The 24,937-nt window shown below is 39.7% G+C and overlaps 1 protein-coding gene across 2 annotated transcripts; it reads left to right on the top strand.

The window, feature by feature from the left end:
- Positions 1–8,171: 8,171 nt before the first annotated feature.
- Positions 8,172–23,349, top strand: gfi1aa (growth factor independent 1A transcription repressor a). Of its 2 annotated transcripts, XM_060905486.1 has the most exons (7): positions 8,172–8,213; positions 13,190–13,323; positions 15,052–15,246; positions 17,660–18,051; positions 18,138–18,275; positions 20,850–21,015; positions 23,045–23,349. In XM_060905486.1, the coding sequence occupies exons 2-7, from the start codon at positions 13,212–13,214 to the stop codon at positions 23,221–23,223; spliced, it is 1,182 nt and encodes a 393-aa protein (XP_060761469.1). In that variant the 5' UTR covers positions 8,172–8,213; positions 13,190–13,211; the 3' UTR covers positions 23,224–23,349. The 2 variants fall into 2 exon arrangements, with proteins under 2 accessions (XP_060761469.1, XP_060761470.1); XM_060905487.1 differs by lacking the exon at positions 15,052–15,246.
- The last annotated feature ends 1,588 nt before the right edge of the window (positions 23,350–24,937 follow it).

The following is a 24,937-nucleotide window of genomic DNA, read 5'->3' as shown; positions in this document are numbered from 1 at the left end:
CTCAGACTCCAACGTTCTGGAGCTGATAACCTCGCAGCAAGCCCGGACTGTTTCCATCCGAACGCTCCTCAATTTTTCTATTGAAAAATAAACTGCAGTTACTGGCAAATCCTGGGGATCACGAAGCTCGAATATGATATATTTACTCAAATTGGATCACAGTATATTTTTCTGATGCTATTTTGCTTCTCAGTAATTTTATAACATCACAGCAGTGAGGAACTCATTCAGTTTCCCTCACCAGGACTCAATTATTTTTTATAAATGGTGAATATATCCAGAACAAACTACTGAACCCATGCGCTTTAAAAAGAATGAAGTTTGTCCCTCTGAAGGAAAGCCTTACTGTAGAACCTGGAACAGTGTTTCCTGTCAGAAAGAAAGACTTCCATGTAGAATCCTTACTTATCCAGGAAGAACCATTTTTCCTCTAATCCAAATTATTAGCCATTATTTTATTCTTAATATCTAGAACCTGTCATGAATTTAACATTGAGCTTCTTGGTAAATTGTTTTTGATCTGTAACGATTCTGAAAATGGTTCTCTTTGGAATCCTTTCTGGTAGAAAATCCCTACATAGACCCTTCTTCAAGGGACGCCCAAAGAACCCTTTTGCTCAGTCTCTGTTAGCAAACATAAATATAAATTCTGCATATTATGTAACATGGAAAATATCTTCATTTATTCTATCCACCTTCACTGGATATGAGCAATCGCGCACTCTGATTGGCTCTAATCAGATACTAGGATATCAGATCATATACAGTGAGTAAAGAAAAACAAAATGGCGGCGCGTGTTGCTGAACCAACTGAGGACGAAATAAAAACTCTACTCGAAAACAAAGCCCCCAAAAATACAAAAAAAGCAACAAAATATGGAATGAAAGTATTTGATGGTAAGAACGGATCTTTTAAAAAAATTTCAAGAATTATTATTATTATCGCATTTTTCACAAATTGCTCCTGTCATTTCGCCGGTTTGTTTACATTCTAAGCAGAAATGATTTTGTCAGGCATTTTGTATGAAGTTTTTATTTATTGAATTTGCAAAAAATAAAAATGCTCTGTTTCTCAAAATCCAGTGAATGTGGATAGAATAAAACAGTTATTCCACTCAATCTCATCGTACGTGGATTATAGACAACTCGGTGCTGCGTGCCTCGTCAGCTATCAGCTCATGTACGACTCGATTTCGTAGAATAACTGTTAATTATCATCACACTGGAATTCTGGATTCTGATTGGTCAGATGCTGATTAATTTTCTTTAACAGCGGCTCTGACAGTAGTGCAGGTTTATATTAAGGTGCTTATCCTAGTACGCTTTTATATCGTAATGACTCGTTCACAGGGACTCATCACATAAGTAAGGAATTGTTAATGTGGTGAATGTCAGTCCTGCACGCCTTGGAGCATGCACCTGAAGGCGTGCCTCGGGCTGCGCGCGCGCCAAACGAGCTCCAGCACGCTCGCCGTGAACAAAGCACACCTGTCCTCAATCAGTGAACTAAATGTTGGGTTATTTAAGGACTGCGCTGAAGGTAATGCAACGCGAAGTATTACACCACATTCCGTGTGCATTACCGAGCCTGGTTTCCCGTCCTTGTGGTTTTCCTGGTTTTTCAACTCCTGTTCCTGGTCCTAGTTCTCGTCCTCGTTTTGCCTCCGATATCCCGTTTGCGCCTCAATCGACCTCTTGCCTGTTTTTGTGTTTATGACCTTGCCTGCTGATTTGGACTGTTTGCTGTTGTGTGTGTTTCCTGCACTTTTTGTATAAATCGCACTGTATAATATTAAACACTTCTGCACTTGCATTCGCCTCTCTTGCGCACCCGACAGTGAAGTTTTTTTCTGTAAGGAGATGAGACGTTTGTTTAACGTTATTGGAAAGCGTCTCCAGTGTCAGTGCTTTGTAACAGTCAGAAACAAAGCTGGGTCTTTAATTAAATTTTTTTTTTTAGATATTTCCAGGACAGGGCGGCACGGTGGTGTAGTGGTTAGCGCTGTCGCCTCACAGCAAGAAGGTCCTGGGTTCGAGCCCCGGGGCCGGCGAGGGCCTTTCTGTGTGGAGTTTGCATGTTCTCCCCGTGTCCGCGTGGGTTTCCTCCGGGTGCTCCGGTTTCCCCCACAGTCCAAAGACATGCAGGTTAGGTTAACTGGTGACTCTAAATTGACCGTAGGTGTGAATGTGAGTGTGAATGGTTGTCTGTGTCTATGTGTCAGCCCTGTGATGACCTGGCGACTTGTCCAGGGTGTACCCCGCCTTTCGCCCGTAGTCAGCTGGGATAGGCTCCAGCTTGCCTGCGACCCTGTAGAAGGATAAAGCGGCTAGAGATAATGAGATGAGATGAGATGAGATTTCCAGGACACTTTGGCTTTTCAGTAATTAATATAAGTTTAATTGGTGGGTTTTTTTGTCTAAGTTTAAGAGGGAGAAGAGTGAGGCTGAGGAGGGAATGGGCGTTTATAGCTGCTATAATGTAAGTGAGAACAGGAGCTAACTTCTTTCAAGTCAAGTCAAGTTTATTTGTATTGCGCTTTTAACAATAAACATTGTCGCAAAGCAGCTTAACAGAATTTGAACGACTTAAAACATGAGCTAATTTTATCCCTAATCTATCCCCAATGATCAAGCCTGTGGCGACGGTGGCAAGGAAAAACTCCCTCAGACAACATGAGGAAGAAACCTCGAGAGGAACCAGACTCAAAAGGGAACCCATCCTCATTTGGGCAACAACAGACAACATGACTATAACATTAACAGTTTTAACATGAAGTCAGTTTCGTTGATGTTATAAACTCTTCATTGATGGAAACTTGAGTGCAAAACTGTTCATGACAACTGCAGTCCTAAAGTCAGCAAGTCAACTGTAGTCCTCAGCCATAAAAGCATTACTGTAAGAATCCAGAGCGTCTTCCAAGTGTGACTTTCAACTGTCCTCATGGGGCAGTCCTCCTTTCACGAATGTTCAACAAAATTAATTCTTATACCTCAAAGGTTTTTTTCGTAAAAGAACGGCACGTCCTAATTTGTTTGTAGTTACATTTAACTACTTTGACATGGCAGCAGTAACTCTGCTCCATTGTTGATGATTTTCCTGTAACCTCACAACGCTGAGAGTTTTATTCCGTACTTTCCGCTCAGCTTATTATAAATGTTGTAGCCACTCTCAGTTGCACTCGCACTCATGTTACCCATGGTTTATTACAATGCTCTTTAATTCACACATGTGGTATTCAGCTTCTTCACTAAAGCCTCTGCGTTGTTATTTAGATCGTACCGATCTCCAAGCTGAGCTGCAGAAATAACTCATACACGCGCTACTCATTCTCACGGTTAGTCCAGCCGTCAGAGTCGAGCGCAGAAACCTCAAGGTCTTATCACAGCCTCTCTGTGCTGCTATTTCAATCACGTATTCTCTTAAGCGAGAGTTTTACCATCAACCCTGTGCGTGTGTCTGTGTCTGTCTGTGGGGGGGACTGAGTTTACACTCAGCCAGGCCTGACCCTCTCTGCAGTGATAGTCTGTTCACTCTGAGCGCTGGTTTCCTGTTCTGACTGTTTGTCACGTTTACATTCTCTGCACTCGGCGTCTTGGAGAGATCACAGTGTCCAGAGAAAAAGAAAAAGAAAAAGAAAAAAGGAAAGTGCAAAAATCTACTAGTTATAGACCGTTGCACCTTTCTGATAAAAAAAAAAAAGTAAACCATCTATTTCTGGTTTGTGTAGATGATGATGTCATTTGGTTGGGACCCTTTGAATGTAATTGACCTCTTAGATATTTTTATTTTTATGGACGTACTTGTATGGGCTCTTAAACTTGTCCAACAGTTAAAAAAATGTGAGGGAGGGAAAGGAGAGGAAGGGTGGATTTTTCTTTCTTTCTTTCTTTCTTTCTTTCTTTCTTTCTTTCTTTTTAATCAGGTCATGTATTTGTCTTTTCATTAAAAACCCTTCAACTTTCTGTTAATAAACTCTGACAAATCAACTGTTTTGATCCGAATGTCTTTCTTCTTGTCATCACTTTCAGGAACGTTGCTCCTACTTCCAGTTTCTTTTAGTTGTCTTGACTTAGAACCATCACCTAAAAAACCCAAACGCACTCCAGCTCATCCAGAATTCAGCGCTACAGTCTTAGAACCACAACATTTACCTGTTAGTCCTGTTTTTACCATCACTAACAATACTGCATGCAGTTCCAGGAAAATAATCAACAACAGGGTGCCAATGCAAAAGACAAACTCAACAACGAGGTATTTGGTGTGTTACAGACGAGACTAGAAGGTGGAACCTGCCTTTCAGCTTCCTTTTCTCACTTTATAAACGTTCTGCAGTACATGGAACCCTTATTTTCTATAGGAACATGAATTATTCTCCAAATGGTACACTCTTGTTTTAAAGAGTTCCAGCTTTTCTGTATAGAACCATTATTGGCTCTCGCAAACAGACAAACCAGAAGTCATGAACCGTTTAGGATGCACATGACACATGACCCACACTGAGTGAGTTCTTTGTGGAACTGTATTTTAGGCCCTACAAAGAACATAGAACTATTAAAGGTTCTCCTAAGATGGGAAATATAAATGTGGTGTAGATTAGTGTCCAGAGCACCATTTTTTAATGGTTCTAGATTTCTAAAGCAGTTCTGTGGAACTATTTCCAAAAAAAAGAAAAAAAATCTAAAGTCTTTTTTCCCCTCCTATTTTAGGTCTCCTAGAACCACTAAGGGTTCCAGCACTCAGGGTGTTGCATGATGTATACTTTTGAAGAGAGAATTAAGAAAGTTCTCTCTACTGTTCTAACTGGTTATTTGGTTCATCCAAATGAATGGAATATCCACTAAAGGTTCTATTCAGTTTTGTAAAACCTAGAACCCTGCCATATGGACAAGCAATTCTACATAGAACCCAAATGCCTTAGAAACTGAGAACCATTTGATTAATTTTATCGTCATTATGGACATTCTGTACATGTTCTACACCAAATTTTTATATCTAGAGTGTACATTGGTGTCCAAACACTTTTAAAAGGGCTCTAGCTTTTTGAATAGAACTGTTACCAGGTCTCTCAGAGACTGAGAAGAACATGTCCCTGTAATGATAACTTTAAAAAAAATAATAATTGGTTCTAGCTTTCTAAAGGTGTTCTATGTGGAATCCTTTGCAAAAAAAGGGAACTTTTTTGTAAGGTTTGTATAACTACTAAGGGTTCCCTTAGGTGCTAGATGATGCAGGTCCCCCCCCCCCCAAAAAAAAAAAAAATTTCCTCGATTAATGTCAAAATGTTACCCATTTTAAAAGGGTTCTAGCTTTTTGAAACCTTTTCTGAAACCCACCACCACCACCACCACCACCACTCATGGCAGAAAATGTGTAGAAGGTGTAGACAATGCCCATAACGACGATAAAAGTAATCAAATGGTTCTGATTTTCTAAGGTCTTTGGGTTCTATGTAGAATTGTGTGTCGATATGGTAGGGTTCTAGGTTTTTCAAAACTGAATAGAACCTTTAGTGGATATTCCATTCATTTGGATGAACCAACTGACCAGTTGGAGCACTAGATAGAACTTTTTTTCTCCCCAAAAGCATAGAAAAATCTTCACACCAGCTTTCCAATGGTGTTTTATGTGGAACCAGTTTCCTTTTAAGAAATGGCTCCAGGTAGAACACAGGGTGCCAGATGAAACCTTATGATATTGTGCAAGCAATCGCACTATTATTATGTCCGACCACTTCTTTGTCCAGCTTCTTCAGTTTTTGAGAGATGAACTTCCGTTCGTCCATCCTGGGCCCAAATCCTGTCCATGTCTACAGATTTTTACAGGAAACTCACTCACTCACTCCTTCTCTTATTTTCCTGTCATTCTTCCCCTTTTTTGAAATGAATGGCATATTTTTGCCTCCATGGAGTTTTGGAGTCGAAGTCTTCCGGCTCGGTCACACTTCACCCTTCACCATTCATCAGAGAACCACCGAACTTCTTTTCATAGCTCAGAGCAACTCGTCCTTCCATCATGAGCTGCACTCGCACTTTTCTGCGCTACACCTCAATCACACTCACACTTTTCTTTCTCAGATACATCTCGAGTTTTATGTGGAACCTTGAACTGCTTTTCCCAAAAGGGACAGTCGATGGAACCTATAATGGCACAATATAAAACGCTTTCAAAAGGTGGTTCTGTGTGGAACCTTTTCTGAAGAAGGGCTTGTAGAAGAGAAACCAGAACCTGAACCATTTAGAGCACTATGAAACTAGTGTTTGGGGTTTTTTCCTCTCCACGAAGCGTCCAAAAATATGAGTGATTTCTTTAAAAAGAGATTCCTTCTTTTGTTGTGCTCCATGTAGAACTATTAAGGGTTCACGTACAATGTTGGACAGAACCTTCACCAGTTCTTTCAAAAGAGACAAACCAGAACACAAGAACCTTTTTCTTTTTGTGTGTGTCAAGTCAAGTTTATTTGTATAGCGCTTTTAACAATAAACATTGTCGAAAAGCAGCTTTACAGAATTTGAACGACTTAAAATATGAGCTAATTTTATCCCTAATCTATCCCCAATGAGAAGCCTGTGGCAACAGTGGCAAGGAAAAACTCCCTCAGACGACATGAGGACGAAACCTCGAGAGGAATCAGACTCAAAAGGGAACCCATCCTCATTTTGGCAACAACAGACAGCATGACTATAACATTAACAGTCCTAACATAAAGTCAGCTTCGTTGATGCTATAACCCCCCACCGACGGAAACCCAAGCGCAAAACCGTTCACGACAACCTCAGTCCCAGAGTCAGCAAGTCAACTGCAGTCCCCAGCCACAAAAGCACCACTGCAAGAGTCCAGAGCGTCCTCCATGCGCGACCCCCAACTGTCCACATGGGGCCGTCCTCCACAGGAGCGATGCGATGAGACTCCAACCAGACACAGGGCACCAGGATGGATCAGGCAGGTCCGTGGTGTGTGTGTGTGTGTGTACATAATCTAAATAATTCAAGTTTTCTTAAAAGTATTCTACACCGATCCTTTTTTAAAAGTTAAAAGGAAAAGAAACACCGTCTGGGCTCTAACCCGGGTTCCCTCAGGGTGCTAGATGAAACCTTGTTTCCTAAAAAGTGTCCAGATATACAAATAACCACAAGTTAGATAAAACCATGGTTTTGGATAGAACCTTTACTGGTTCTTTGAAAAGAGACAAACCAGAAGACAAGAACTTTTTCTTCTTTTTTTTTGGGAGAGGTTTTTTTTCTGTACAAAAGCTAAATGATTCAAATGTTATGAAAGTGTTTGTTCTACGCTGATCATTTTTTTAGGGAGAAGGAAAGGAAACACTGTCTGGGCTCTAACCCGGGTTCCTTCAGGGTGCTAGATCAAACCTTGTTTCCTAAAAGTGTCCATGAATAACCGCAAGAACTCTGTCTGTGCGTCTCTGTGAACTCTGTGTGTGTGTGTCTCATCTCATCTCATTATCTCTAGCCGCTTTATCCTTCTACAGGGTCGCAGGCAAGCTGGAGCCTATCCCAGCTGACTACGGGCGAAAGGCGGGGTACACCCTGGACAAATCGCCAGGTCATCACAGGGCTGACACATAGACACAGACAACCATTCACACTCACATTCACACCTACGCTCAATTTAGAGTCACCAGTTAACCTAACCTGCATGTCTTTGGACTGTGGGGGAAACCGGAGCACCCGGAGGAAACCCACGCAGACACGGGGAGAACATGCAAACTCCACACAGAAAGGCCCTCGCCGGCCCCGGGGCTCGAACCCAGGACCTTCTTGCTGTGAGGCGACAGCGCTAACCACTACACCACCGTGCCACCCTGTGTGTGTGTGTGTGTGTGTGTGTGTGTGTGTGTGTGTGTGTATTTTAATCCTGCTAGAATAAGTGTATGCAATCCTACGAGGGCCAAATATGAAAATCTTCCTGTGCAGAAGCTTTAAAAAAATCTTGATGTGATTCATGATGATTATAGCGCGAGGCGTCTCCATGCATCTATAACGGGACAGTGCGTGCAGTTTATAGCATCCACATCCTCACCCACAGGTCCATGCATGGCTGTGTGTGTGTGTGTGTGTGTGTGCGCACATGTATACCTGCAGATCTACAGCTTTGGGCCTTTTAAACCTCCTCCAGGAAGTTGAGCCGGGGTATTTAAAGCGCGCAGCAGCAGCAACACATTCAGACCAGGACACCGCGCGCGCAGAGGCAACAGGTGGGCACACACACACACACACACACACACACACACACACACACACACACACACAGAGTTTTAGTGTTACACATTTCTATATGCACTCTAGATAAAAATGCACCGATCACAGGAATACCTTCCTGATGCTCCTCATCAGTGCCATAACAGCTGTATAACCTCTGGTGCGCGCGCGCATATGTTTGCATGCATCTAGGATTTTATTCGCGATCATTAATCCCTCAACATGGATTTGTCACGATGCAGGAAGATGAGTAGGTTATGAATGAATAAGGAAGGCTAATAATCAGAGTTAACAGCAGGTCACAGAAAGAGAGAGAGAGAGAGAGAGAGAGAGAGAGAGAGAGAGTAGAATTAACTCCTCAAAGTGTAGAATTGACTCTTTCAGCACTGAATTATCTCATTCGTGTTGTATTTCAAGAGTTACGGTAGTCATAAATAATAAATAAACGAACAGCTCTGGTTGACTAAGTTGCACTTAACAATGTAGAACTGAAATATTTTTATAAATTATGAAGAAGAAGTCACTGCACTGTGCTTCAGTGCACAGATGTTGGATCGAGTAGCAGTGAACATGAAATGTTCAGGAAAAGAAACCCAGGATGTAATTTTTACTCCATCCAGCTGAAAGATTGAGGGGGGGGAAGAAAAAAGAAAAAGAAAAAAGTCCAGGCGACATTTTTTCCCCTCTCAGTCTTCATCACTTTGGTTTGTGTGATTTTGCACCTACCTCAGATTCCTGGTGAAGCTGCCCTGAGTGAAACCCAATGCGTTCCTCTTCTGTCCTACCTCATCCACCTGAAGGTTCAATATGCTTTGAGATGCCTTTCTGTGTTGCACGTTTGCACAGAGTGGTGGAACCTGTTTCATTACAGAACTGACACAAAGTAGACGGATTTGTTTTCTTCGCAGCATTCATGCATGGATTAAACTCTAAACAGAGTTAAGCGGTCTTCCTAAAGGACATGATGGCGAATTTATTTGTTTATTTTTGCGTTGTTTGGGTTGTAAGGAACCCCAAAGGTGATAAAAAAATCCTCACCATGACCCTTAGGGGGCGCTATAGAAAGTCACGAAGATCAGAGATTTTTTTTCTCTTCTTCTCCACATGCTGATGTTTGATGTGAACACTAACTCGAGCTCTTGGAGCTGAATGAGCTTCATGATTTCATGCTGCTGTACGATTGGTTGATTGGTTAATTGCATGAATGCGCGCGCACACAGATGTTCCGATTAAAGTGAATTCAATTCCCTCACAGAAAGTCCACAAGAACTTCACGTGGGTTTTTTGTCACATGAAATTTTTCCACATTTTTTTCACACAATTCATTCATCTTCACATGTTCATTTGTCTCAAGTATTGCATGCATATATATATATATACACACACACACACGATTTTGTTAATTTATTTATAAATGGGTTTTGTTTAGGAATTTTTTCCTTATTAATCCTTGCATATGTTTTTTAATTCATAAGAATTTCTTTCCAAATATTTTCCCCCTACATTCATTTTTGCATGTGGTTTTATTTTCACGATTCATTTGCATTCACGTGTTTATTTGTCACACCTAGAGCACATGTTTTTTTTTGTTGTTGTTTTTAGGCATTTTATCCCCCCCATGCAATTCATTAATTTTCACAAGTGTCTGATACGTGTGTGTGTGTGTGTGTGTGTGTGTGTGTGTGTGTGTGTGTGTGTGTGTGTGTGTGTGTGTGTGTGTGTTTTCCCCCCAGGATTCATGTGATGTGTTTAAGTTTATTATTATTACTTATGTTGTGCATGTTTTATACAGATATGTTGACATGCACATTACAATAATAAATATATATACATATACAACAACATTACACAAAATTTAACCCCAAAATTGCTTAAAAGGACAACCTAGAACATAACCACGACTTGACACTTGAACGTGTTGACTTGAGTGCAGTCTGAGTCAAGAACATATACCATGACGCATCACTCACCTGTGAAATGTCTGTGATTTCTCTGAATAGTAAACCTGTAGTGTTGAATTAAGACCTGTTATGCAAACTCGTTTAGTGTGAAATTACCTTACGAAGGTAAACAAAACACCCACAATGTTCCATCACATCTTTCAGTGTGTGATGCCCAAGTTTTAGCATGTGGAAGTTTGGAAGTTTTACGCTCTGAAATCTGGTGTGTTAAGACAACACTGTTTATTTGACCCAGTAGAAAATATTTCAACAACTTATTGGTTTGTTTTACATTGGGTTACTTCCATGCTGGTGTGTGTGTGTGTGTGTGTGTGTGTGTGTGTGTGTGTGTGTGTGTGTGTGTGTATACACTTTCTCCCACCCCAGCTGTTACACCAAACTTTTTTTCTCACATTTACTGAAATCCTCTCTATCTTCCTGTCAGACCTTGAGCTCAGGGAAAAACGAAAGATGATTTTATGGAGGCCAATTTGCCCAAACATGGAGTCTGAGGACTACAATAAAGTGCTGGATATTTATTTTGGACGTGATATAAAAAAATATAAATGTAGACGTGTGTGTGTGTGTGTGAGAGAGAGAGAGAGAGAGAGAGAGAGAGAGAGAGAGAGAAAGATAGTTTCAGGAAATATATGTGCAGGTCTGTAAATAATACATGATTAAGACCCGATGTGACGTCGCTGGTGTATGTTACAAAATTTTTGTGTTAAAATATATATATATATATATATATATATATATATATATATATATATATATATATATATATAAAACCAATCCCATAAACACAATGGTCAGATTTAATAAAAGGAACTCAACTATTCACACATATGTCACATCCTATTTATATACAGGCTTAAAAGAAACCCAAAGAAGTCAGAATATTTGTGTTAAAATATTCAAAAATTATTATTATTATTATTATTATTATTATTATTATTATTATTATTATTACAATTGAATTTATAGTCAAGTTGACATTATTTCTACTTTATATGAAAGACACAAATGATTTTTTGTGCACTTAGGATTTGCATTTTGTGCTTAATTTGGGGAAAATTAAATTATTTTAAATTTAATTTATTATATTTATTATAGATAATTAGATTTTATAGATTTCATATTTAATTTATTGTCACTTTGATTATATATTTCATTTTAATTTTTTTATGTTTTTTTTTAAATAGATTTCAACTTGAAAGGGAATTATTTGCTGATGTAACATATTTCAACTTTAGTTCATCAAATTCAGATTAATTCTTTTTTTTTAAGAAACTTGAATTCATTAGTTGTTTCAGCCAATCAGCTTTCTGTAGATTTACATCAGGTTTCTGAAGTTTTTTTTATCAGATGTATGTAGGTTTATGTCCACTTTAGATCGGTTATATCAGGTTTATGTAAACATGTGGTACTCTGTCCGATTTCTGTAGTTTTATATCCGGTTTATGAAGGTTTTTATCAGAGTCATGTACATTTATGTCAGGTTTATATCTGTTTATTTCAACTTTGTGTGTTTATTTCAAATTTCTCTACATTTATGTACTTTCCATGAGGGTTTTCCTCACAAACACAAGATTTTAATTAAGTATTAAATATTTGTCAGCTTTATATCACTATTTATTCTACCCACATTCACTGGATATGAGCAATCATGCGCTCTGATTGGCTACTCTACTACTAGGATATCAACTCATATACCGTGAGTAGAGAAAAACAAAATGGCGGACCATGTTGCTGAACCAACTGAGGACGAAATAAAAACTCTACTCGAAAACAAACCCCTTAAAAATACAAAAAAAACAATCAACAAAATATGGAATGAAAATATTTGATGGTAAGAATGGATCTTTTTATTTTTTATTTTTCAAGAATTATTATTATTGCATTTTTCACAAATCGCTGCTGTCATTTCACCGGTTTGTTTACATTCTAAGCGGAAATGATTTTGTCAGACATTTTGTATAAAGTTTTTATTTATTGAATTTGCAAAAAATAAAAATGCTCTGTTTCTCAAAATCCAGTGAATGTGGAGAGAATAAAACAGTTATTCCACTCAATCTCGGTTCTATGCGCCTCGTCAGTTATCAGCTCATGTACGACTCGATTTCGTGGAATAACTGTTAAATATACAGTAGCAGTCAAAAATTTGTACACCCCAACTCTACTCATTCATTGTTTTTTAAAATATATTTTGACTCTTTTCTATAACACTGAAGACGTCAAAACTATGAAATAACATCTGGAACATATCTGGAATTATATGGTAAAGAAAAAAGTGTTAAAAAAAACAATATGCTTGATATTTTAGATTTGTCAAAGTATCCAGCGTTTACACTGATGACACTTTGCACACTCTTGGCGTTATCTTAACCAGCTTCATGAGGTGGTCACCTGGAATGCTTTTCAATTAATAGGTGTGTCTCGTCAAAAGATAATTAGTGGACAAGTTTCTTGGCTTCTTAATGCGTTTGAAATCATCAAATAGTAAATAATTAAAAATACTAAATAAATAACCCTATTCAACACTACAGCTGTAATAAAGTATTACATCAAGAACTGAACAACTAAGTAAAGAGAAATGATGTCCATCATTACTTTAAGACATGAAGTGACTTTTAATTCATAAAAATAAAGAAAAAACACTGAATTAGAATTAGAAGGTGTGACCAAACTTTTGACAGGCTCTGTATGCCTCATGAAGGTTTTCCTTTTGAACACGAACCTTCAATTAAGTATTAAGTATTAATGAGAGTATTCTACCCCGAGTGTAGAGTGTAATGGAGTACCTGTGTCCTCGTTAGCAGGCTGTTGTGTGTTGTGTCGCCGGTGTGCGTCTGCATCATTGATGGGCAGGTGATAAAATTTCACCTGAAGCTCGGACAGAGATGGAAAGGTTTCAGACAGGTTCACATACAGACAGCATTTCATCTCCATGAAACATCTGTAGACTTTGGGTGCTTGGACTCCATAGATCACTGTTTGCATCTATATTTCTGTTTTTTTATTCTCCTTAGACCCTCAACCCGGACAGTGAACATGCCGAGGTCATTTTTAGTGAAGAGCAAACGTGCTCACAGCTACCACCAACCTCGCAGCCTGGAAGACGACTACATCCGCCTCGATGCTCTACTGACACACACCTACACAGGTATGTTCTTTAAAAATGGTTCAGAGACAGTTTCACTCTTTACCCCACAATCAGGCAGGACGTTCAGTCTGTGACATTCTTTAATTTTGTACTGATCCTATAAGCATGACGCTGTAAGTTCAGTCAGACTTTAGGCCACGCCTCCTACTTGAGTCAGTTATAAAGCACTGACACTGGAGACTCCTTCCATAAATACTAAATAAATAAATATCTTATAGAAATTAGAGCCAACTGCGATGATTTGGACCTGAAGTTGGACCAAAGTTAAATTTTAGCTCAACTAGCAACATCACAAAGTCAACAGGGGTCTTGTGTATTTAGTTTTTGCACACACTGTTCACAGCCATGGTCTTGGATGGAGAATTCAGGGGGAGGAAAAAAACCCACTAAAATATGCAGTACAGTTGGTTCTCCATCCAGGACCAGAGCTGGGAAACCTGTGCTTTAACCAGGAGTGGGAAAAGTACAGAGAAACGGAATGTCGGTTTGAAAAACGTACAGGTACTGTCTCAAAATCTTACTGAATTAAAAGTATGGAGGAAAAAAATGAGTGAAAGTGAAAAACGTTTAAACAAACTCAAGTATTCAAGAGTGAAATGTTTATATTTTTAACCAATGAAAAAGAGCTTAGCACAGGATCATCATGCACAACCAAGACAAACCTGGAATTTGACTTGCTGGTTAGCTAATGCTTAAAAACCCTGCTTGAAAGAATGCTAAATCACATTAGCAACAAAACCAAAACATAACTACACTGGAAAAAAAAAGATATCTTGTTAAGAGAAAATATCTTTATTATGGGTGAATTTATCTCATCTCATCTCATTATCTGTAGCCGCTTTATCCTTCTACAGGGTCGCAGGCAAGCTGGAGCCTATCCCAGCTGACTATGGGCGAAAGGCGGGGTACACCCTGGACAAGTCGCCAGGTCATCACAGGGCTGACACATAGACACAGACAACCATTCACACTCACATTCACACCTACGCTCAATTTAGAGTCACCAGTTAACCTAACCTGCATGTCTTTGGACTGTGGGGGAAACCGGAGCACCCGGAGGAAACCCATGCGGACACGGGGAGAACATGCAAACTCCACACAGAAAGGCCCTCGCCGGCCCCGGGGCTCGAACCCAGGACCTTCTTGCTGTGAGGCGACAGCGCTAACCACTACACCACCGTGCCGCCCGTGAATTTATCTAATATTTCTTATTAGAACTCAAATATAAGATTATTTAGCTGACTTTTAGACGCTTGTACTCATTTCAAACTTTAAATTTTCTGATTCTATTGGCATACTTTTGCTTCCTTTTAGAATTAAATGCTTAACATGAGCAAAAGTATCTGCCAACAGAATGAGAAAATGTAAAGCTTGAAATGAGTAAAAGCGTCTAAAAGTAAGCTAAATGATCTTATACTTGAGTTCTAATAAGAAATATTAGATAAATTCACCCATATTAAAGATATTTTTGCTTAACAGGATATAATGTTTTGCAGTGTAACTAGCTAAATTAGCAAGCTAGTTTACAAAACCTAGCTAGCTAGCTAGAAAGCTCATTTACAAAATTATTGAGCTAATTTTCCAAATTTAGCAGATTTGATGGCAAAATCTAATACATTTTAAGATTGATAATCAAAAAAATTATGAAAAAAGAACATGGCTCATGTTCTCATGGCTTTTTATATTTTTTTTCCCCTCTCACACTCTGACACTCTTGTGATTGTGCAGAGATCCAGGCCGAGACTCACTGCTGCGAGGATGTGAATAAAGGTGCAGGTCGATGCTCACCTGAAGGCAGCGCGGTGTGTACAGCGGAACATAAAGCTCAACACTCTCCGCTCAGCTGTGAGGGAAGTGTGTGTGATCCACCGGCGGAGTATGAGGAGTCTGTGTGGAGACCCAGATCGCCGTCGTCTTCTCCAGGTACACGAACCCGAATCCGACAGAAAGATGAGGTCCAATAGAACCCAGCTCAGTGTATATATATACCTTTATTTAGGAGGATGTTGGACAGCCCTGGACTCCCTGTATAAATGCAGTACAATGGTATAGAGTAAAGGAATAAAACATCTTGTGTCATGATGTTTTAGGAAAATAATCAGTGATAATGTGGTGTTATTGTTACTCTTTGAACAAAACATCTGAATGTGTTTTATTCCTCTTACACCACAGCAAATTTGTCAGGGTTTTTTTCCCCCTTTTTTTTCCATTTGTGATTTACTGAAGAACACGTGGTACGGCAGCACGGTGGTGTAGTGGTTAGCGCTGTCGCCTCACAGCAAGAAGGTCCGGGTTCGAGCCCCGTGGCTGGCGAGGGCCTTTCTGTGTGGAGTTTGCATGTTCTCCCCGTGTCCGCATGGGTTTCCTCCGGGTGCTCCGGTTTCCCCCACAGTCCAAAGACATGCAGGTTAGGTTAACTGGTGACTCTAAATTGAGCGTAGGTGTGAATGTGAGTGTGAATGGTTGTCTGTGTCTATGTGTCAGCCCTGTGATGACCTGGCGACTTGTCCAGGGTGTACCCCGCCTTTCACCCGTAGTCAGCTGGGATAGGCTCCAGCTTGCCTGTGACCCTGTAGAAGGATAAAGCGGCTAGAGATGATGAGATGAGATGAACACGTGGTACTTTTTATCCTTTTATAGTTGCTTTTAATGTATATTTAATACGTTATAGCAGTTATAAACAGTCATTCCCCCACCAGGCTCTGTTTTCTCTCCTGAAGTTAATAAGACACACACACACACACACACAGCTTGTCATGTTAAACGCCAGTCTTGACGCTCCAGCTTTACCTCTGATTGTTGCAAAGTGCTAACACTGGAGACTCCTTTCATTTAACATAAATGTTAAATAAACATAAACATTGCTTGACAAAAAAAGTTCACCATATTGATAAGTATACACGTTTTTAAAAATCTGTTTATATAGAGCGCCCACCGACACAAAGTCGTTCATCAATACATTCATACATTAAAGCTATACTGCCTTTCAGATTTTTCAAGTGTAGGTCATAAAAAGAATTTTCCTGACACCCGATTATTTTTGTTTAGTGGACTGAAAGCTACTGAATTCGAATCACAGACTTCCAATTTCATTAGTTTAAAAAAAAAAATAGAACAATTAATGACTTTAGGGCCAAGTGGCCCTAAATTCTCCGCTATTTTTTCCTGCTTCACCATGACCCAATTCAAGATACTATGTCATGCATCATGTGGTGGGCTTTCCCCGTTCACGCAAGGCATTGTGGGATACAAATTTGAAACAGGAGAGAAAAATAGAGGACGTGAGTGTGCGAATGAAACATGAAAGGGCGACTACAGTAACGGAAAGAAAGTGAGAAGAAAAGACGTTATGTTATATACGAAGGAAAGGAAACGCAGGGGGGCGGCACGGTGGTGTAGTGGTTAGCGCTGTCGCCTCACAGCAAGAAGGTCCTGGGTTCGAGCCCCGGGGCCGGCGAGGGCCTTTCTGTGTGGAGTTTGCATGTTCTCCCCGTGTCCGCGTGGGTTTCCTCCGGGTGCTCCGGTTTCCCCCACAGTCCAAAGACATGCAGGTTAGGTTAACTGGTGACTCTAAATTGAGCGTAGGTGTGAATGTGAGTGTGAATGGTTGTCTGTGTCTATGTGTCAGCCCTGTGATGACCTGGCGACTTGTCCAGGGTGTACCCCGCCTTTCGCCCGTAGTCAGCTGGGATAGGCTCCAGCTCGCCTGCGACCCTGTAGAAGGATAAAGCGGCTAGAGATAATGATGATGATGAGGAAACGCAGGACCAAACTAATAAATATGGGCGCTCAGCGAGCACCTCGGTGTGATCAGCTGTTCGTTTAGCGACAGAATGATGGAACTGTCAGTGCACGCTCAAAGGGAAACCTGTAGATGGCAGTAATGCAACCCTGTGGATGCCAGCTGCCATAAAACCCAAAAGAAGAAGAAGAAGGTAAACCTGCGCATGCGCACACGGACTTCCTCTGTCTGCTTGACTGCGCCAAGCGAGCGATTTCATGCACATTATTTACTTTAATCCCCTCAAATTAAATAACTTCCCAGCCACAGAATGGCCTGATATTTTGTGAGATATTACAGAAATAAACATGTATCACAATCACCACATTTCAGACGGAACTAAATTTCACCGATTTTATGAAATCGAAAGGCCGTCTAGCTTTAATAGTTGTTGTAGATATTACCGCTTAAGTGAATTAAATGCAATAAGTCTTCATTTATCACTCTAGCTATAAATCCATTTATAAATTGATTGTTGCTAGTTGATGTGAAAATATTCTGCATTAACAATTAATTACAGTATTAACAAAATAATCCTTTTTTTTTTGCTAACAGATGTGGATGAATATTCCTTATCATCACCAGATGATATCCAACCCTTCGACCTGACGTTCCGACCCTGTGCCTGGACTCACGCCCGATCAGAGCTCAGACGTCTCGTTAGACCATTTCAGCAGAGTCACATGGCACGTGAGACGCCAACGATCGGCGTTTACAGCTCCACAAAGAAGATCGCCAAGGCCTTTTTCTCCGATCCATCCCCGTTCAGAGGGTTTTCTCAGGAGGAGTACAGCTCACTGGCGACAGATCTGCTGAAGAGCCGCACACGAGGATATTACACCGATTTCAAGACCATCCCTGAGAACGCAGAGATCAAATCACATTCTGATGTCTTGTGCACACGGATGCAGGTTAACAGCTCTTACAAGTGTGTCAAGTGCACTAAGGTATGGCTTTCAAGACAGGAATCATGTCGGGTGTGTGTGTTTTCCATTTCAGTAGTAAATCTGATTTTGTCTTAAATCTGATCCAGGTGTTTTCTACACCTCATGGTTTAGAGGTCCATGCCCGGCGCTCACACAGCGGCACGAGGCCTTTCGCATGCGAGCTGTGCGGGAAAACATTCGGTCACGCCGTCAGTCTGGAACAACACAAAGTTGTCCACTCGCAAGTATGAAAAATATATAATATACAGTGTTACTGTGCATTACTGGACAGTTTGACCTTTTCTTTTTCTTTTAGCCAAATTTATCAGGTTAAGATTTTCTAAGATATTGATTGATGCAGTCTGATATATGAATGATGCAAAATAATCCAAAAACAAATGCAATTGAAAATAAATTACCAATCCTTACTTGGTATCTATCATTTGATTGGAGGGGAATTCTCAAATTACCAACTTGGGGGGAAAAAAAACAAAAAAATATATATTAACCAAAAAACAAACTCAAACAAACTTACAGCACATTTAATTTACGCTACAGTCAGCCATGTTTGGTGTTTGGTGTCCGACGTTTCCTCCTAACGCTAAGCAAATCAACATTCTCCTTCCTCCTCATGCAGCTAAAGCTTTCCCAAAAACGTCAGCCCAAATCTTCATCAGTTTTCTTCAGACATCTGCAAAATGAAAATCTGCCATTCCATTTTGTTAAACAGCGGCCTGGATTTACACATTTACATTTAAACTGAAACTTTATTCTCGTTCATACAACGTCACGCAACAACAACTGCTTTCTGTTACAATTTCACAATCAAACTTTGGGAGGCGGAGCCTACAGATTACATTAAGGTTGCTATGACGCTAGACTTGATTTTGCAGGAAAAGCGCTGACTGGAGAACAATGCTAGCACCAAGTTCTAGCTAGTACAGGTTAAGGGCCCAGTCCTACAACACCGATAACTATACCTATACCTATAACTCCAACTCAGATGATCCCTCTGCCTGGATTTAGTTCCAGTCTGGAGCAGAAACACCACAACTATAATCCCCACTATACAGTAATATCGCTTGGTCCTGACACTCAGGGAAATAAATGCATGCAACTTAGGAATAGTCATGGAAGTTTTTTCCAAGTAGTAGCACATTATTCCGGATCATACTGTACAGTTTGGACTCCAAAACAACCCATGCACACACTCCAGTGGTTGATAAAATACGGATAGGTCACGGACTACGGATAACGGAAATATAATATAATAAAGGATAAAAAATACGGAGTGGTTACGGACTTCCATACAGATGCATCACGGATGCTAATCATTTACGGATTGGTCATGGATGTTTCAGTATATTACAGATTGGTTACGGATTTCATACAGATGATGCATCACGGATAAAAAATTAACAAGTCTAAAACAATTAAAACAATTAGTTTGGACTGCTGAAGTTCATAATTAAAATATCTTACCTGCATTTATATGTTTATTAATTTATTATTGATATTTCACAGAAAATAATCACATATCCGTGAATAAAAGATCCATGCTTTGTATTGTATTTTTATTTTCCGTGAATCCGTATTCCGTGACTTCATGATACAACAAGGATGTACAAAGATGCCCGTGGAAAAATATCACGTGTTCAGACAACGTCACGTGTAAACAATGACCTGATTGGCTGGGGATTGGGGAAGCTCATCTTCCTGGAGCTCCTTGACTCGGGTTTTGATTTCGAGGTCTACTGTTTCAGAGACAGAGAGTCTGTGACTTCAAGACCATTTGAATCACATTTAGCACTTTATTTCTATCCTTCCTGGGGTCCGTATGTACAGTTAAGACCTCAAATGTATAACGGTAGGCTCACGAGGAGAGGAATTTCCAAGAGTAACGTGTTAAGTTCAAGCAGAACAAATTTATGATCTCTAGTTACACTGCAATGTTACAATACTGACGTCAAAATATCTGAGGTTGTACATATCATTAATCTCTTTCTATCAAAGTCAAAGTCCGTCCTGTGCCAGAACCTGGTCTTCTCAGGCAATCGCCCGTTCCAGTACTAGCCAGGTTCTTAAGGTGCATTGGGCGACGCTGATCTCCGCTTCTATAGCCCTCGGCCTCTCGCCTATTATACAGCTAGGGTTACAGTGGGGGGGCGGGTCCTCTGGAAACCGTGAGAGTTTGACTCCACTTGCATCTGTATTGCAGCGTGCCTCACCAGACGGCAGCAGGTACCATTTTTACGATGGTCTTTGGTATGATCCGACCGCGAGTAGAACTCACGAGCTCCTGATCGAGAGGTGGACACGCTAACCACTAGGCCAGCTCGCAGTAATCGCCCTCTATTCACTCACCAATAAGGCAAATATTTTTCACCAACACTCTGTCCACCATGTTGGATTGTCCTGCTTGTCCGTCCAAGCTGAACCTTGATGTTACATGGTGCTTTTTTGGAAAAACTCAAGAAGCAAACATCAGCCGTCCAAGACTTCTTGGACGATTGAGTACATTTGGAGTAAAGGAGGAAACCGTGTACACCAAAAATATTCCTTTAATCAAACGTCCTTTAATTAACGATGATTGTGTCTGGGGGCGGGACTTGTTCGTTGAATGTAACAAATCTAGGGTTAAAATGAATTTTAATAATAAACATCAACTCGTTTTTTCCCCCCAATATGAATCAAATCATCATTGGTTTGGTTTATAAACCTGACATTTCAGCAGGTTACTGATCTACAGAGTCCATAAAGAGCTACAGTCACCTCAAATATGAACTGATATTGTCTGTATATATATTTTGACATGACAGGAAAGGATTTTTAGCTGCAAAATCTGCGGGAAAAGCTTCAAGAGGTCGTCCACTCTGTCCACACACCTGCTGATCCACTCGGACACGCGGCCGTACCCCTGTCAGTACTGCGGCAAGAGATTCCACCAGAAATCCGACATGAAGAAACATACGTTCATCCACACAGGTAAAGTTACGCTACGTTTACATCACTGCGTCCTGCGTACGAGTGAAGTGCTCGTTGTTAAACCGTGTGAAGTTCAAATATGTTATTAAAATGGATAGCATTCACAAGACTCGCATACAACATTGTCTAAAAATGCTGATCACACAACCTTAAATTTCATAAATGAATCAAAATAACAATGAATGAGTAGCTGTATTAATGTCATTTTATTAGAAACAATCTTAATCTGTATAGAAAAAGCACAGATTTTCTTTAAGTGGCTAAATAAACTGATTATGTACAAAACATGTTTTAAAAGTAAAGAATAAAACAGTATCATGTTCATCTCATCTCATCTCATTATCTCTAGCCGCTGCTGCTATCGGAAAATAATCAACTCTCGGTTGGTGTAATGATGCAGTGTTACTGTTGATTATTTTCCTCCGACAGCACATCCCGAAGTGTTTTATTCCTCTTATACCACAGCACTTCGCCAACACGAACAATGATTTACTGTTTATTTAATAAAATTAATTTATGATGCATGACACTTTTTATCTGTTTACAGTTACATTTAATGTTGCTATAAATGCGTCGCACTTGGTAACGTAACAAGCTACGTTGTTTTTTTTTTGTCTTATTAACTTCACAACATTATACAGTAGCTATAAACATATGTAGCTATAAACAGATAAAAAGATACGTTGCATCATTCATGTTACATAATTAATAAAAAAATTTTAATCTTTGACAAATTGCTGTGGTGTGAAAGGAATAAAACACTTCGGAACATGGCAGTTACAGGAAAATAATCAAATTCAGAGTTGTAACAGTGACGCCGCTTCATCACACCACCTTGATGTTGATTATTTTCCTCGAACAGCATGACACAAAGTGTTTTATTCTGTAAAATATAAATTTATAAAGCGCTTGCTTTGTGTATTAGTGTATTAGTGTACAACGCCAATTCCAAAAAAGTTGGGACACTGTGTAAACTGTAAATAAAAACAGAATGTGAAAATTTGCAAATCATGGAAACCTGATATTCATTGAAAATAGTACAAGGACAACATATCAAATGTTGAAACTGAGAAATTTTAGTTGAAAGCACTTCGCATCTAGCATGCTAATATGCTAAGAGCTAGCATGCTAACAGTCCACATGTTAACAGATAACATGCCAATATGCTCACGGCTAACATGCTAACAGCTAGTATGCTAACATGCTAACGACTAACATGTTAACTGTTAGCATGATAACATGCTAAGGCTAACACACAAACAAATTATGGCTTACATGTTCACTGTTAGCATGGTAAAATAATCCACTTTGGAATTGTCACAGTGACTCCGCTTCATCAAACCACCCTGATGTTCATTATTTTCCTTTAACAGCATGACACGAAGTGCTTTATTCTGTAAAATATTAATTTATAAAGCGCTTGCTTTGTGTATTAGTGTACAACCCCAAGTCCAAAAAAGTTGGGACACTGTGTAAACTGTCAAAAAAAATAAATTAAATAAATAAATAAATAAATATGAAGACTTGCAAATCATGGAAATTCTATATTTCATTGAAAATGGTACAAAGACAATATATCAAATTTTAAAACTGCAAAATTTTAGTTGAAAACACTTCGCATCTAGCATGCTAACATGCTAAGAGCTAGAACGCTAACAGTTCACATGTTAACAGCTGGCATGCCAATATGCTAATGGCTAACATGCTAACAGCTAGTATGCTAACATGTTAACTGTTAGCATGCTAACACATTAAGGCTAATATGCTAACAGCTAGCATGCTAACATTCTAATGCTAATATGCAAACAAACTATGGCTAACATGCTCACTGTTAGCATGCTAAAATAATCCGCTTCGGAGTTGTCACAATGACTCCGCTTCATCACACCAACCTGATGTTGATTATTTTCCTCTAACAGCATGACACGAAGTGTTTAATTCTGTAAAATATAACTTTATAAAGCGCTTGCTTTGTGTAATAGTACTGTATTTCAATGTTTACTTTGCACTGATCACCGTATATTTTCAGGAGAAAAGCCGCACAAATGCCAAGTGTGTGGAAAAGCGTTCAGTCAGAGCTCCAACCTGATCACACACAGTCGCAAACACACCGGATTCAAACCGTTCGGCTGCGACTCATGCGGCAAAGGCTTCCAACGCAAGGTGGACTTGAGGAGACACCGAGAAACGCAGCACAGCCTGAAATAAGACGTTTCCATTTAAAACGAAAAGCATAATTTATATCCTTTATACAAAAACACGATGATCAGCACTAGCTGAGCTGTTAATACTAAAAAGGTTTTCTTTATTGACTTTTATTATTAACTAAACATTCTGCGATTTTAAAGCTATTTATAAAATCTTGTGTTTGAATGTTTACTTTTAGGTCCATGTGGACGTTTTTTAATCAAGTTTGTGAATAAATTAAAGTTCTTCCTGAATTCCGGCTCATTTATCTTTTACACTTTTTTTTTTTTTTTTTACACATTCAAGAAAACCCTTGATTTTAGTGTGTTGATGTTAAAGCAGGAAACAGTAAAAAGTGTGTTTGTGAAACACTGCTCTCGCTTTATGTATTTATTACCAGCGAGTTAAGAGGAACCTCGACCTTTCACAGCTGTTTATAAAGCAAACTTTCACATACGACTCGTTATCTGCAAGCAGCAAGATCACGAGTTTGGTGAACAATTCTGTGGAACAGATTTCATTTCCCCGTCATCCTGAGCTCTCGCTTCTCTTTTTTTCACCTTCTTTCTCTCGCTTAAAAAAATTTCACACTTTTCTCTGAAAAAAAAAATTTGCGAGTTCCTTTTTCATCGCCTTTTGCCGGAACCGGAGGTCTTGATTTTTGCCTGCTCGCTCATTTCACTGATTGTTTTGCCTTTTTTAAAGTGACTCAAAATAGTTTTAAAGATGGTACATGCATAGATTTCATGAATATGCAAATTACAAACTCCTCCATCCCTTCACGCTCCGCCTCTCTCTCTCTGGTGAACCAGTGTTGCTTTGACCTTCATTAGCATATTGGAACCTGATTGGTTCTTATATTTTATGATGCAAAAAGACTTTGACATTTCAGTGAGTTTTCACACTTTAACCAGAACATACACTTCAATTAAATCTGTGAAAGGATTTAAATCATAAACATTCAGTAGTAAGTACATAGAAAATGTATTCCTGATCCTTTGATTTCACAAAAAAGGGACTTGGAATAATTGGGAATTGGTTTTATAAAGAACTAGATAACAGTGTTTCCATTTTAGGAAAAAAGTTCCAGGTAGAGGGCGGCACGGTGGTGTAGTGGTTAGCGCTGTCGCCTCACAGCAAGAAGGTCCTGGGTTCAAGACCCGGGGCCGGCGAGGGCCTTTCTGTGTGGAGTTTGCATGTTCTCCCCGTATCCGCGTGGGTTTCCTCCGGGTGCTCCGGTTTCCCCCACAGTCCAAAGACATGCAGGTTAGGTTAACTGGTGACTCTAAATTGAGCGTAGGTGTGAATGTGAGTGTGAATGGTTGTCTGTGTCTATGTGTCGGCCCTGTGATGACCTGGTGACTTGTCCAGGGTGTACCCCGCCTTTCACCCGTAGTCAGCTGGGATAGGATCCAGCTTGCCTGCGACCCTGTAGAAGGATAAAGCGGCTACAGATAATGAGATGAGATGAATTCCAGGTAGAACCCATTTAGAAAGCTAGAACCATCCAAAGAACTCCTTCAGGTCCTTTTGTCCCCGAAGAGTGTAATGCTTTAAATGTAAAATGCTCTGAAGATGACGATGCTAAGCTTGTGAGAGAAAATCAGTCTGAACTATTGGGGACTTTTTTTAAAAATGAAAAATATTAACTTTTTTAAAAATGCATTTTATTATCGTGTGGGGCTATTCTTGAGAGAAACCAAAAGAAATATAACCAAGTGAGTAGAAGCTAGCC

Source organism: Neoarius graeffei, chromosome 23 (assembly GCF_027579695.1).
Source record: "Neoarius graeffei isolate fNeoGra1 chromosome 23, fNeoGra1.pri, whole genome shotgun sequence".
In the NCBI taxonomy this organism is placed as follows: Eukaryota; Metazoa; Chordata; class Actinopteri; order Siluriformes; family Ariidae; genus Neoarius; species Neoarius graeffei.
The sequence above is the reverse complement of the archived record's forward strand: the minus strand, read 5'-3'. Positions and strand labels throughout refer to the sequence as shown.

Excerpts from the sequence above, each read along its gene's own strand:
- gfi1aa (XM_060905486.1), top strand. The coding sequence starts at position 13,212 with ATGCCGAGGTCATTTTTAGTGAAGAGCAAACGTGCTCACAGCTACCAC. Across the intron at positions 18,052-18,137 it reads AGTGTGTCAAGTGCACTAAG|GTGTTTTCTACACCTCATGG; the intron begins GTATGGCTTTCA and ends AATCTGATCCAG. Across the intron at positions 18,276-20,849 it reads ACAAAGTTGTCCACTCGCAA|GAAAGGATTTTTAGCTGCAA; the intron begins GTATGAAAAATA and ends TTGACATGACAG.